Genomic DNA, 15,678 nt, shown 5'->3' on the forward strand with positions numbered 1-15,678 from the left:
CGAAATAGAGAGAGAGTGAGGGTAAGTTTGTGTTTATTCATAATGGAATAGGCCGTATTTTTTAGGGCCATAATACTCGGGTGTAACTGATGACGCACCTGCTAACACTGGGAGCCTTTGTAGATACAACCTTGAAACAGTTAAATTAGAATACCCAGAAAAGCACATTATTTTTTTCTTCATCCATTTTTAACGATATTATAGCCAACATTTACTTATGGTATGTGGCTTCCTGTATGGTTTCTTGGATGGAAACAGACGGTGGAAGAGGGTGAGTGTGATTGAACAGATTGCCCAAGCATAACCCGGATCTAGGTGGTATTACTCGCTTTGGGTCAGATCGTTCCAGGTTGTGTTTATCACCTTTCTAAACTTGCTTCCAGCAGAATGAGAAGTAGGTCTAAGTAAGGTGAGTGTGTACCGTTGGATTTAGAAGATTGCAGAATGATGCTGAACAAAATTGACAGGCTTTAAAAAAGAAAAAAGCGTCATTCAATTAAAGATTGTCGAGTACAGTGATACAGTGTGGTAGTCATTGTGGAGGAAAATGCATATCAATGGTTGATATTTGGTTATCTGGGATTTGGTTTTAAGATTGAGATATCTTGGGATTGGGAATAAGGTAGAGTGTATGGTTAGTTCCATCTATTTTGTAAACATGTAGGGATTTAGCATTTGTAGCGGAGGTGAAAATGTTAGAGATAATTTTTTTGTTTTTGATATTTCGAAAAATCAAGCAACAATTTGGACAGGCTCTAACACTAGTTTGAAAAAAGTGGATACAGAGAATGGTGTAGAGATATTCGAGTATTAAGTCTTGACAGGTTTCACATGTGTGCAGCTAATTTATGATACACTGATTATATTTAATCTAGTCTTCACTATTAAGTGCGGTAATCACACAGGAAAATAAACACAATAATATCAACATGCTCTACCTGCAATGACACAGTGAACATTTGAAAAAAAACTTGTTCAAAGTGGTTTGATCTACTTTGATATCTAACCAGTTTAAACTGAGGGATTTTGATGGGGATGTTTTTAATTATGTCACTTGACACATCTGAAGTTTCCACTTTAAAATTTTAGACTTGATTTTACCTTACGAAAATTGTATCAACCCCTACAAAATATCCATTAATTATAATAATGAACATTTACTGCTGCTGCAGGACTATTGTCCTGCCTTAGCACCACTGGCTCAAATGAAGATCCTACATCTGTAGTGCTTTCAGAATTGTGTTTGATTTTCATTATTATTATTATTATTTTGTATTTAACCTTTTAACTAGGCAAGTCAGTTAATAACTAATTCTTATTTACAATGACGGCCTATTCCACGCCAATCCGGACGACGCTGGGCCAATTGTGGGACTCCCAATCACGGCCAGATGTTATACAGCCTGGATTCAAACCAGGGTCTGTGGTGACGCCTCTTGCACTGAGATGCAGTGCCTTAGACCGCTGCACCACAGGGTAGCTAATTGGTACAGCAGCTGTGGAAATTAAACATGCTTTCTGAAAATACACTGCAAATGATTGAATAACAACCTCAGTTAACATCTAAACTGCTTGCCCATTCCAAGCTTTCATAAGGTCTGTGGTGACGCTCTTGCACTGAGATGCAGTGCCTTAGACCGCTACACAGGGTACTAATTGGTACAGCAGCTGTGGAAATTAAACATGCTTTCTGAAAATACACTGCAAAATGATTGAATACAACTCAGTTAACATCTAAACTGCTTGCCATTCCCAAGCTTTCATAAGTTCCACAAGAATACTCCCAAAACAAAATGCCGTTATAATCCATTTGAATGAGATTTACTCCGAAAAATAAACAAGAGTGCAATCAGCAGCCTTTGAAATGTCCACTCTCACCAGCTGTCCTTATAAATAGTGGAAAACAGAGTAGGCTGACAGCAATTAGTGACACAATATATCATGACTGACAGACCATAACTTTCATATCATGATGCATACAGTAAATGCTTCTAGGTCCTTTTAGATATGAATTTTGTTAATTATGCACAGCAAGACATTTTATACCACACCAAAAGTGGATTAGCCAGACACCATGAACAAACAAAGAGATACTCCCAAAATACGAGAGTTGGAAAAATCGTATTCCTACCCTGAATAATTCATGCAATGTTATAACTGAGAAAAATGAATCTGCTCCTTGGAGATAAGAGGAGACACATTTTCACAGAAGTCGATTGGTATGGGAGACGGGTTGGTTGTCTCAAGGGTTGGTTGTCTCAGAGGTTGGTTGTCTCAGGGGTTGGTTGTCTCAGGGGTTGGTTGTCTCAAGGGTTGGTTGTCCTCAGGGGTTGGTTGTCTCAGGGGTTGGGTTGTCTCAAGGGTTGGTTGTCTCAGGGGTTGGTTGTTCTCAGGGGTTGGTTTGTCCTCAAGGGTTGGTTGTCTCAGGGGTTGGTTGTCTCAGGGGTTGGTTGGCCTCAAGGGTTGGTCTGCTCAAGGGTTGGTTGTCTCAGGGGTTGGTTGTCTCAAGGGTTGGTTGTCTCAGGGTTGGTTGTCTCAGGGGTGTGTTGTCTCAGAGGGTTGGTTGTCTCAGGGGTTGGTTTGTCTCAGAGGTTGGTTTGTCTCTCAGAGGTTGGTTGTCTCAGAGGTTGGTTGTCTCAGAGGTTGGTTGTTCAAGGGTTGGTTTGTCTCAAGGGTTGGTTGTCTCAGGGGTTGGTAGTCTCAAGGGTTGTGTTTGTCTCAAGGGTTGGTTTGTCTCAGGGTTGGTTGTCTCAAGGGTTGTTTTTCTCAAGGGTTTGGTTGTCTCAGAGGTTGGTAGTCACAGTGCTAATTACTCCAATCTAGAGGGTGCTGTGTAACAATTTGAAGGTTTAAATGTGTGAATTCTTTGAAAGAACTCATCCACCTGGTCAATTCATGTCAGCATGTCAAAACATTGAGGTGGAGGGGAATTTGTGTTTTTCATACCTGGGGGAGGGGGGGTCTTGTTTGCTGTAAGACTGTTTGAGTGAATCACACGGCAGCTCAGAATGCCCTTCCACTTCAAAAGGGAGAAGAGGTACAGGATAAATCAGGGTACTGTAGCTGGGGTTCAATCAATCAATCAATCAAGTTTATTTTATATAGCTAATATCTCGAAGTGCTGTACAGAAACCCAGCCTAAAACCCAAACAGCAAGCAATGCAGGTGTAGAAGCACGGTGGCTAGGAAAAACTCCCATAGAAAGGCCAAAACCTAGGAAGAAACCTAGAGAGGAACCAGGCTATTGGGAGGGGGGTGGGCCAGTCCTCTTCTCTGGCTGTGCGGGTGGAGAATTATAAACAGAACATGGCAAGATGTTAAAAATGTTTCATAAATGAAAAGCATGGTATGGTCAAATAATAATCAGGAATAAATGTCAGTTGGCTTTTCATAGCCGATAATTAAGAGTTGAAAACAGCAGGTCTGGGACAGGTAGGGGTTCCATAACCGCAGGCAGAACAGTTGAAACTGGGACAGCAGCAAGGCCWGGTGGCCTGGGGACAGCAAGGATCAGTGTTGACCAGCCCAGTAATCACCCATTGCCGCCTTGCCCATGCCACTATCCTTTGTCTGATATTGCATCTGAAACGTCTGCAGAGTACAGGGTTTATAGATAGTTTAGACAATAATGATTAACATGTACTTTATAAATCATTCATTAACAACTATAACTGGTTCAAATTGAGTGTGAATGTTGTTTTTGTGCTTGCCAAATAATGGATTAATACTATACAGTATAAGCCTGTACTGTATTTGACTATTGCTATTATTGATTATGGTACAGCAACATAAGGTTTGTAGCCATTGAGAGGTCACTGTATACAATACGACAATGCAAGTGGGCATTATTGCTCATTGAAAGTAATCTTAGCCATGGCCGCAGGAAGATGTTTTGGGGTGGGGATGTTGTCTACGGGGGCGTTTTTCTCCCCCGCTCTGCTGACAAGTATTTTTCTCCGCTCATACAGGAATAATAAAGGCCTAGTCCACTAATTTATTTGTATTCATTATTTGTTAATTGTGATTTATCAGGGGGTGCTGCAGCACCCTCAGTACCACTACTTTCTGTGACTATGATCTTAGCTGTGAACAGGGTGTGAGGAACATGTGGTAACTGTTGTCTGTTTTCTTGTGATGTGATAGTATAGTATCAGGGCTGGCCCTGCACATAAAGCAACATAAGTGGTCGCTTAGGGCTCACGGTTGCTAGGGGGCCACTGATCCCCTCAAAAAACAGAGTTTTAGGAACTCAGTTGGGGTCTGAACTTACTGTTGAGAGTTAGAACAGTAGYATACTGTCATGACGTTGCCCTCTTTGGGTACAGTGAGCACGATCCCCCTCTCTCTGTCTCCTACACTCATGCTGCTGCGACTACAGGTCGTAAATTCCTGGAGGAGATTATCTCCTCATGGCCACAGTATAGAGAGAGAGTGAGTTTCATAGAGAGAACAAAGGAATTTCTTCCACCTCACAGAACTGGTGAACCGAACGACATTTATGTTCTGGAGAAGGTATAAAAGATTGGTGAAGAATCCAGCTACGAACTGGTCTGTTTGGTACAATTTTGTGAAACTCATGAGAGACAATATGGCCACATTACCATAACGCTGTTTATAAAATAGCCTCAGTTATGAGGATTACATCTAATTGTTGTATAAAATMAATGAGTGAGGATGGAACTGTTTGTGAAATTGTGTAATGCGATTTTGGACTGTTTAATGAAGGAAACTCCAATTCCCTTTYGAGTTTAACTAAATCAGAGGACCGCCCATGAGCACAGTTATGGTGTGGCGTCATGGGGCAGGCACTTTTKTGCTCTTCTGAATAAAACCCCCACCCGGGTTTTCTATCACCAGACCAGCTTACCTCGATAACGAGAGAGCTAAGGTTTGAGACCAGACCGAGCTTACCTCAATTACGAGATGGCTAAAGGTTGCAGACCAGCTTACCTRGATAACGWGAGGGCCAAGGTTTGAGACCKGACCAGTACCTCTATCACAGAGGGAAATAAGGGTTTGAGTAGATTGCTGAATCTTTTAACCATCCCACGTGGTTAAACTCTTAGACTATCGATACCGACAGAATAAGAACACGTCTTTGATATTAATTACTASRCTGCAGCTAGGAATTCGGTATCATTGAACGCGAAGACCGACAACCGCCGAAACATCTATTCTATAACGATATGAATGAATGTCACTCTGAACTATCCATTCTAACCACGACAGAGAGAGAGAGAGCGGACAAACTCTCCAACAGAAACAAACTTTTCCACAGAGATCCCGACGACACACTGAGCGTAAATATATATATTGATTGCAATTATTCCCGAATGAGTGAGCGTTCATGTGCAAAGGATTAGCATTTCAATTGTTATAATTATCAACTCTGTAGTGCCTTCTCAGCTGATCCCCACTCCCCTTTTGTCTAACAAGCCGCTATGCCGGTTTAGCCCACTAGGGCACATTCCTCTATCATTTCTTTGTAACCATATCTACTTTGTTTGTTTGTGTTATGCATTTCTGTGAATTACTTTGTTAGTAAATAAATGATTTTAAGACAARTGATGTATGGATGACTCATAGTGAAGACTGGGTTTGTGCAGATAACCAACAATTTACAACGTTTTGAATGAGACTAACGTGAGGTAAATAATAATTCATTAATTCGAAGACTAATTGATCAGATATTAAAATATCTGAAAGTTATATTAGGAAAATTATAACTTTGTAATCTGAATATTTTCCTTGGTGCCCCGACTTCCTAGTTAATTACAGTTACATGATTAATCAGTTTAATCGCATAATAATAATTACAGAGAGTTATTTGATAAATAAGTCTTCAGTTTTAATGATGCCAAAGACACAACAATACACAAGGTGAAATTTCGAAATTTGGTTGTGCATTAGTAGTCCCTGACAGTCACTCAATTAGCCCATGTCAGCTAAATCTTTTTAGATTGATAAGTTAGTCTAGCCAGCTATCTAAACTTGTAGTAATCATGGTTGAATTATCGACCGGGCATGAAGGGCACGTGCCCAGGGGCCCTGACCTCCACGGGACCCCCATTGATTTTGTTAGTCACTCTCACTCAGATATCATATTAACATGGCATACAGTATATCATGGTTAAATGTGTAGAATTGCAGGAAATTCGCTTTAAAACTGCAAAGAAAATCTCTCCACCCTTTGACAAAATGTGTGGAATAGCAGTAAAATTTGCTGTAAAACTGCTACTTTTTCTGTCCACCCCATGGTAACATGAGTAGAATTGCATGAAATTAGTTATAAAATTGCAAKATTTTCTCTCCACCACATGGCAAAATYTGTAGAATTGCAGCAAACTTGCTTTAAAACTGKAATCTTTTCTCTGCACCCCATGGCAAAATGTGTAGAATTTCTGGAAATTCATATTTTTCTTCTCTCTGCGTCAAACAACATTTTGCTTAGGGTCCACCCCCCCAGAAAAAGTTCTCAGCATTGTGTTTACGTTTTGCTGTACTATATATTGTGTACCACATATTGAACCTCACTTCAATCATTAGCCTTTTTATATATTTTACCCCCGTTTTCAATCTTGTCTCATRGCTGCAACTCCKCAATGTGCTCGGGAGGCAAAGGTTGAGTCATGCATCTTCCAAAACATGACCCGCCAAACCACGCTTTTTAACACCCGCCCGCACCAATGTGTCAGAGGAAACACTGCTCAACTGATGACTGAGGTCAGCCTGCAGGCGCCCGGCCCGCCTCAAGGAGTTGCAAGAGCGCAATGAGCCAAGTAAAGCCCCCTGCCAAACCCTCCCCTAGCCCGGATGACGCTGGGCCAATTYTGCGCTGCCCTATYGGACTCCCGATCACGGGCAGTTGTGATACYGCCCAGGATCAAACCCGGGTCTGTAGTGACGCCTCTAGCTCTGCGATGCAGTGCCTTAGACCGCTGCGCCACTCGGGAGGCCCAATCATTCCCCTTTTAAAAACAAAGATAAAGTGGTTGTGATTGTGAAAAGAAGCCGTGGTCTTGATAGWAGCGCTCACGATCATGGTTTTCTACCTCACTTTTCTTACAGCAATCTAGATTCTAGAGGCCAGCTACTCCATCAAAAGCCTTCGCTCCACAAATGCACTTAAAACTGAGTGTGAGTGGCAAATACAGATGTCAAAAGACATGTTGCTATCATCTCTTAAATGGGGCCATTACTTGTAGCATTACTTGATGATTACACTTCAGTCACCTTCAGAAAGGGAGAGAAAATTAGTGGTTTAAAGCCACAATCAGCCATTTCAACCAGATCCAATGCAATATTTAACGTTCATCCAGGTCCCCAGGACGTCGAGAGATGCCTTCAATACCTGCCACTAGGGGCAACGGTGAGCGCTGTCACCATTAAGTAGGCTACCATCAAGAAGGCTCTGCAGGCTCCGAGGATCGTGGGGTTAATCCCCAGTGCTAGGGATCATTTTAACCTTACCCTAAACCTTACCCTTTAACTTAACCAATCAGAATMAATGCCTAAATTTAACCGTTGAGTTGTTCCACAGGAGGTTGGCACCTTAATTGGGGAGGACGGGTGCGTGGGAATGGTTGGAGGGGAATAAGTGGAATGGTATCAAATACATCAAACATATGGTTTCCATGTGTTTGTTGCCATTCCATTCACTCTGTCCAGCCATTATTATGAGCCGTCCTCCCTTCAGCAGCCTCACTGGTTTTAACCCTATCCCAAACCTTAAAGGAGCAATCAGCAGCAGAAACAATAACAAAGCTTCTCAGAACTCCTGCCACCTATCATTTCAGCCAAATGCCTGCAAGTCATACTAATAAAGACCTTTTATTGAAAAAAGACACGTTGAATGCTAACTTTAATTACACATTTGTATGGCTAGTAACTGCCCCAATCTAATATCTAGCCCCCTAATCTAATGTCTAGGCCCCTAATCTAATGTATAGGCCCCCTAATCTAATGTCTAGGCCCCCTAATATAATGTGTAGCCCCCTAATCTAATGTCTAGCCCCCTAATCTAATGTATAGGCCCCCTAATCTAATTTCTAGCTCTGTGGTAAGGGTTTCTTCCTATGTTGTTGGCCAACTGTTCTGTGAGGGGTGTAAATGATTATTGAATCAAATAGATAATGGAGGATTAATTGACAACTGAATTGATCAATTCAGCACCAAATGAAGTAAAACAGTGTAAAACATATAAAAGAAGAACCATTCAATGATTCCTTTTGTCTCATGACCTTGGAATATTTAAAGTACATTTTAAATGTTCGGTTACATTTCCCACCATTTTTATCAATTTGAATCACTACAATAACATTTGCCACCACATTCATCAAATCCACTCAACTTTTATCATTGAGGTCCATATGGAGAATGGCTAAATACGTTTTCCTGTCTGGATTCAACACAACCATTTAGGTCGCATATGGATTTTTACCAGAAGAAGAAAGGTGGAATTGTATTTGTATTTATTATGGATCGCCATTAGCAAGGCAGCAGCTACTCTTCCTGTGGTCCAGCAAAATTAAGGCAGTTGTACCATTCACAACAGATTTCACAAGACACTAAGTGTGTGCCCTCAGGCCACTACTATACTACCAAATATCGACAACACAAAATCAATGTCTATAGTGTGTATGTTATCGCGTGTGTATGCATGTTCCGGGGTTTGTGTCTCTTCACATCGTATCAAATAATATGTAAACAGTAGTCTCAGCCAAAAAGCATATATGCTTGATCCTAGGAACCTTTCATTTTATTTTAACTGTGTGTTCTCACATGTTAGCCCCTGTCTCTGTATTTCCTCTGTAGTCACAACAGCGGGTAAATAAATGATTTAAAGGTTAAGGCAGGCATTTCCTACTTGCCAGTTAGGGCTCCTCTTGAAGGTTTAATTGCTGGGAGTATTGCCAAGGCCATACCGTCCTCGCAGATCATATTTCCCCCACTATGGGGCAATACTGCCAGTCATTTCACTGGACCTGAGCTCACACAGGTATTTCTCCAGAGAATTCATGGCACTTACCCTGACCAATACCAAACACCAACAAGAAACAGTAATAGATCATTCCCAGAAACAGACCACCCCTGTTGGTGCCCGTTATAGATACAGTCACACATACACCCACTATTGACTGGATGTTCACTTTACTCTAAACATTTCAAGATCAAGACCACAGAGAAAAGTGTACTTACATGGAATTGCTTGGAGATTATTTAACCCAGAATTGTAGATCTACATTATGGACCGCTAAGCAATTTCTAGTTTCAGGGGATTTGGCATCTCCATTGAGGCTAGAACATAAACAAGTGGGTGTGTCACTTCGTCAAGAGTTTAATTACATCCAAACACTGCCCACCCTTCAAAAGTAAATAWACAAATATAACCATCTGCCAGCTGCTCCGTAAATACGCTGCTGAGACCAGTCTGTCTGTCATAACATGGTGGATATAGGGTTTGTACGCACTCTAGACAATCACTTTCTTCGTCAAGAATAAGCTTTCCTATTTTAGAGAAAACGTCTCTGTGATCTGGTGTGCAAGGTAGCACACTAGACATTTCGATTACCTCTCAATGCCACGGAGACCGTTGGTTGACATTCCATTTAGGGTCCCATAAAGTTATGATGTGACATAGTAAGACATTACATGGACCAAACACATTAGAATGCTGAGRTCCCAACACGTGATGCTGACCACAACATAAAGATAAATTACTTTCTATACAGCATCTTTGCTAGGTAGAAACTGGCTGTCCCAGGCATGCAGACTGTGGTATGGGAGGCACAACTCAATAAAGATCTATTCAATATTCAAGTGAGGCAGAAGTAAAGGCAATCACCTTTTTGGACTTTTGAGACATGTTTCTCTCAAAGCGCAATTCAGCATCTACTAGTGAACATGCCTTCACTAAGTATAGTTCTTTACAGCACAAATTGTTCCATCTGGTTTGAATCAATATCTCTTACTGTAGACACATGCTGACAGGTGTACGAATATTGTTCTACCAATTCTTCCTGATCTGTAGCCTCAAATGTTCACAGCTGAGAGAGGAATTCTGAACCTACTACTTTAATTTAAAGGAAAGTAATGAACAACAGTCAGGCTAATGAAATTCACAAGCAATTGAATTCCATTCAATTAAAGAAAAGTAATTAATGTATTTAATTTCTGAKACCCAATGAAATGCTCACTCTTAACATCATCTCCAGCATCACCCCAACATCAACATATGTGAAAATGGCGCGTTTCTGTAACGGATCCCTCCGGAACTGTAATTACGCACACCTGGTCCCTATTCCCATTTGATTAGTAATTGTATAAATCTGCCCTTTGTTCCCCATTGCCTGTCGATTATTGTTCCAATGTCCGTTGGTTGTGTGAGTACCTGTGCGAGTACCTGTGCTGTGTAGTTTTGGATTTCGTGCTGTGTGTATTGCGCAGATGATTATGGGTCTTGTCCCGTGTGGTATCATTGTGCYCTTGTGTTATTTACTCAAGGCACTCCTCGCTCTTTTGTTTGGGTTTCAACCCTGTGTTTTGTATACGTGTTTGTTTGGTTTTAGTCCCTGTGCCTTTACACGGCACGCTGTAATTTGGGTAAAGAAATAAAAAAATCTTAGGCATTCCTGCACCTGTCTCCCGATCCCTTATACCAACGTGACAGTTTCTGTGTTTTGTAGTTAAAATTAGCGGTAGCAGTAGTAAACCACTGAAGAAGTTGCTAATGTGTAGCATGTTTATTTTTGTTGTGATACGGCGACTAGATAGTGAAGACTAGATTAAATGTATCATAAAATGTACTGCACAGCAATAACCTGTGCACTCAGTGTTAGAGCTGTCAAATGCACTGACATTTTCAACCTCTCCTCTGTAATCCCTACATGTTTCAAACTGACTACCATCATTCCTGTCCCCAAAACTCTATGGCATCCTGCCACAATGACTACCGCACTGTAGTACTCACATCTGTKATAATGACCTGCTTTGAAAGGCTGGTCATGGCACATATCATCTTCATTCCAGACACCCTAGACTTACTCTAATTCGTATACCACCCCAACAGATCCACAGAGGATGCAATCTCAATCACACTCCACTCTGGCCTCTTCCACCTAGAAAAGAGGATTACCGATGTGATGATGCTGTTCATTGACTACAACTCAGTGCTCATCACCATATTGCCCTAAAAAACTCATCAAGTTAAACACCTCCCTCTGCAACTGGATCCTGGACTTCCTGACAGGCCGCCCCCAGGTGGTAAGAGTAGGTAACAACACATCTGCCACGCTGATCCTCAACACGGGGGGCCCCCSAGGGGTCTGTGTTTAGTCACCACCTGTACTCCCTGTTCACCCAGGACTGTGTGGCRACGCATGATTCCAACTCAATCAAGTTTGCTGACAACACGACGGTGGTAAGCCTGATCACCAACTGCGAGACATAATACAGGGAGGAGATCAGAGACCTGGCAGTGTTGTGCCAGGACAACAACCTCTCCCTCCACGTCAGAGTGGAGAGGGTCAAGAGCGTCAAGTTCCTCGTTGTCCACATCACATCACTTTGCTTGACATCATGGGAAAATCAAAAGAAATCAGCCAAGACCTCAGAAAAAAAATTGTTGACCTCCACAAGTCTGGTTCATCCTTGGGAGCAATTTCCAAACACCTTAAGGTACCACGTTCATCTGTACAAAAAATATGAAGCAAGTATAAACACCATGGGACCACGCAGCCGTCATACCGCTCAGGAAGGAGACGCGTTCTGTCTCCTAGAGATGAACGTACTTTGGTGCAAGAAGTGCAGATCAATCCCAGAAAAATAGCAAAGGACCTTGTGAAGATGCTGGAGGAAACCGGTACAAAAGTATCTATATCCACAGTACAACGAGTCCTATATCGACATAACCTGAAAGGCCGCTCAGCAAGGAAGAAGCAACTGCTCCAAAACCGCCATAAAAAAAGCCAGACTATGGTTTGCAACTGCACATGGGGACAAAGATGGTACTTTTTGGAGAAATGTCCCCTGGTCTGATGACACAAAAATAGAACTGTTTGGCCATAATGACCATTGTTATGTTTGGAGGAAAAAGGGGGATGCTTGCAAGCCGAAGAACACCATCCCAACCATGAAGCACGGGGGTGGCAGCATCATGTTGTGGGGGTGCTTTGCTGCAGGAGGGACTGGTGCACTTCACAAAATAGATGGCAACAGGAAAGCAAATGATGTGGATCTATTGAAGCAACATCTCAAGACAGTCAGGAAGTTGAAGCTTGGTCGCAAATGGGTCTTCCAAATGGACAATGACCCAAAGCATACTTCCAAAGTTGTGGCAAAATGGCTTAAGGACAACAAAGTCAAGGTATTGGAGTGGCCATCACAATGCCCTGACCTCAATCCCATAGAACATTTGTAGGCAGAACTGAAAAAGCGTGTGCGAGCAAGGAGGCCTACAAACCTGACTCAGTTACACCAYCTCTGTCAGGAGGAATGGGKCAAAATTCACCCAACTTATTGTGGGAAGCTTGMGGAAGGCTACCTGAAACGTTTGACCCAAGTTAAACAATTTTAAAGGCAATGCTACCAAAGACTAATTGAGTGAATGTAAACTTCTGACCCACTGAGAAATTGATGAAAGAAAAGCTGAAATAAATAATTCTCTCTGCTTTTATTCGGACATTGCACATTCTAAAATGAAGTGGTGATCCTAACTGACCTAAAACAGGGAATTTGTACTTGGATTAAATGTCAGGAATTGTGAAAAACTGAGTTTAAATGTATTTGACTAAGGTGTATGTAAACTTCTGACTTCAACTGTATGTGTATATACTGTATATACACATATATATATATACAGTACCAGTCACAAGTTTGGACAGACCTAATCATTCAAGGTTTTTTCTTTATTTTTACTATTTTCTACATTGTAGAATAATAGTGTAGACACAAACTATGAAATAACACATATGGAAGTAACCAAAAAAGTGTTAAACAAATCAAAATATATTTTAGATTCTTCAAAGGAGCCACCCATTGCCTTGATGACCGCTTTGCACACTCTTGGCATTCTCTCAACCAGCTTCACCTGGAATGCTTTTCCAATAGTCTTGAAAGAGTTCCCACATATGTTGAGCACTTGTTYMCTGCTTTTCCTTCGCTCTGCGGTCCAACTCATGTCAAACTATCTCAATTGGGTTGAAGTCAGGTGATTGTGAAGGCCAGGTCATCTGATGCAGCACTCCATCACTTTACTTCTTGGTCAAATAGCTCTTCACAGCCTGGAGGTGTGTTGGGTTATTGTCCTGTTGAAAAACAAATGATAGTCCCACTAAGGGCAAACCAGATGGGATGGTGTGTCGCTGCAGATTGATGTGGTAGCCATGCTGGTTAAGTGTGCCTTGAAATCTAAATAAATCAGACAGTGTCACTAGCAAAGCACCCCCACACCATCACACCTCTTCCTCCTTGRTTCACAGTGGGAACCAAACATGCAGAGATCATCCGTTCACCTACTCTGCGTCTCACAAAGACACAGCGGTTGGAACCAAAAATTTCTAATTTGGACCTATCAGACCAAAGGACAGATTTCCACCAGTCTAATGTCCATTGCTCATGTTTCTTGGCTCAAGCAAGTCTCTTCTTCTTATTMGTGTTATTTAGTAGTGGTTACTTTGCAGCAATTCGACCATGAAAGCTCCTTTGAACAGTTAATGTTGAGATGTGTCTGTTACTTAAACTCTATGAAGCATTTATTTGGGCTGCYATTTCTATGACTGGTAACTCTAACAACCGTATCCTCTGAAGCAGAGGTTTCATCATAGCGCTTGATGGTTTTTGTGACAGCATTTGAAGAAACGTTCAAAGTTCTTTACATTTTTTCCGTATTGACTGACCTTAATGTCTTAAAGTAATGATGGACTGTCGTTTCTCTTTGCATATTTGAGCTGTTCTTGCCAWAATATGGACTTGGTCTTTTACCAAATAGGGCTATCTTCTGTATACCCCCCTACCTTTTCACAACACAACTGATTGGCTCAAACACATTAAGAAGTTAAGAAATTCCACAAATTGACTTTTAACTAGGAACACCTGTTAATTGAAATGCATTCCAGGTGACTACCTCATGAAGCTGGTTGAGAGAATGCCAAGAGTGTCATCAAGGCAAAGGGTGGCTACTTTGAAGAATATAAAATATAATTTGATTTGTTTAACACTTTTGTGGTTACTACATGATTCCATATGTGTTATTTCATAGTTTTGATGTCTTCACTATTATACAATGTAGAAAATAGTTTTTTTTTAATGTAAAAACTGGAATGATTAGGTGTGTCCAAACTTTTGACTGGTATTGTGTGTGTGTGTATGTATATATATATATATATATATATATATACTCTGTTTTTATTAGTTGTATTGTTTTGATATTGATTACTGCACTGTTGGTTAGAGCTTTCAAGGTAAGCCTTTCACTGTACTTCGCATGTGACAATAGAACTTGAACTTAAGTCTTCCCCAAACAAAGCAGTATGCTGTGTGTCACAAATGGGAGAGCAAATGAAAGTGCTTGGGGGGGGGGGGCTTTTTCAACCAAGGTCATTGGCAGCACAACCCTTAAGAAAAAAAGATTGCAGTCACAGTGCAGTATAAGTGCAGTTAGAGTGCAATATAACTACAGTATGATGCAATTACTGCGCCCAAAATACCACAGTCGATTGCAGTTACTGCACTTTTACTGCTGTTTCAAAACTGCAGTCTTTTTTGTAAGGGAAACACCTTACACACTACTAGGTGTTACATACTAGCCTTAATATGTAAAACCTCTGCAATATGACTAAGCTGCTACTTCCTTTGATCTTTACCGAAGTAAAATATTGATTCCCTTCTTACCTTTCCTTGGCTCTCATTTGAGCTGTCACTCTTCTCCACATCTAGGCATTGTTTATGTCCAGGTAAAGGTGAAATGCTCTCAGGGTTACAGAGGTCCATTCTGCTACACACTATAATTCAGATAAGGCAACTTTTCCATATAGAGTCCTAACATGTATTACCCTGCGATAAGTGCCGAGCAGCGCTGACTTCCTTTTATAGACACACAAAGCCACAAATAGCTTGCAGACGGCATCCAGCCTGCAGGGCACCAATAACTATAATGATCATGCCATCGCTAGCAACTGTGCTCTGTGCCCCTGGGAATGCATGGCAACAATTGTATTTGCMCTAATCTCAATTCACATTTGTCCGAGGGGGGTCCCTGGAGCGACGGTCTCCGAAGGTGCAATGATGACCAAGGACGAGTGTTTCACCCACTTCCACACAGTTATATATACAGTAAGTCTGTTCCCATTAAAACAGTCATAGACAATTGCAGAAAGAATAGTGTAGAGCAGGGGTACTCAACTCTTACCCTATGAGGTTTTCTGTTCTACCTGATAATTAATAGCACACGCCAGGTGACCCTGGTCTAAATCAGTCCCTGATTAGAGGGGAACAATGAAAACAATGCAGTGGAACTGACTTTGAGGTCCAGAGTTGAGTTTGAGGGGTGTAGAGGAATGGTCTTAATGTGATAAAGTCTATTTTGGGGCACTACTTGTTAATTCTTAGTCAACAAAAAACTATAAAGAGTTACAATTATAACTACAATTATCATTTCAAAGGCAATTGAGTTATTTAAAT

General features: G+C 41.3%; 1 protein-coding gene across 3 annotated transcripts in view; it reads right to left on the minus strand.

The window, feature by feature from the left end:
* mlip (muscular LMNA-interacting protein) overlaps nt 1–15,091 on the minus strand; it is a 53,902-nt gene extending 38,811 nt beyond the window's left edge. Inside the window, exon 1 of one of the 3 annotated variants that reach the window (XM_023993647.2) lies at nt 14,890–15,080. In XM_023993647.2, coding sequence (XP_023849415.1) covers nt 14,890–14,988 — 99 coding nt within the window. In that variant the 5' untranslated portion in view covers nt 14,989–15,080. Of the gene's footprint in view, nt 1–9,198; nt 9,302–14,889 lie in introns of those variants that run through there. The other 2 variants (XM_023993650.2, XM_023993648.2) reach the window with 2 other exon arrangements.
* Nucleotides 15,092–15,678: the final 587 nt, after the last annotated feature.

The sequence above is a fragment of the Salvelinus sp. IW2-2015 genome, linkage group LG8 (genome assembly GCF_002910315.2).
Source record: "Salvelinus sp. IW2-2015 linkage group LG8, ASM291031v2, whole genome shotgun sequence".
NCBI lineage: Eukaryota > Metazoa > Chordata > Actinopteri > Salmoniformes > Salmonidae > Salvelinus > Salvelinus sp. IW2-2015.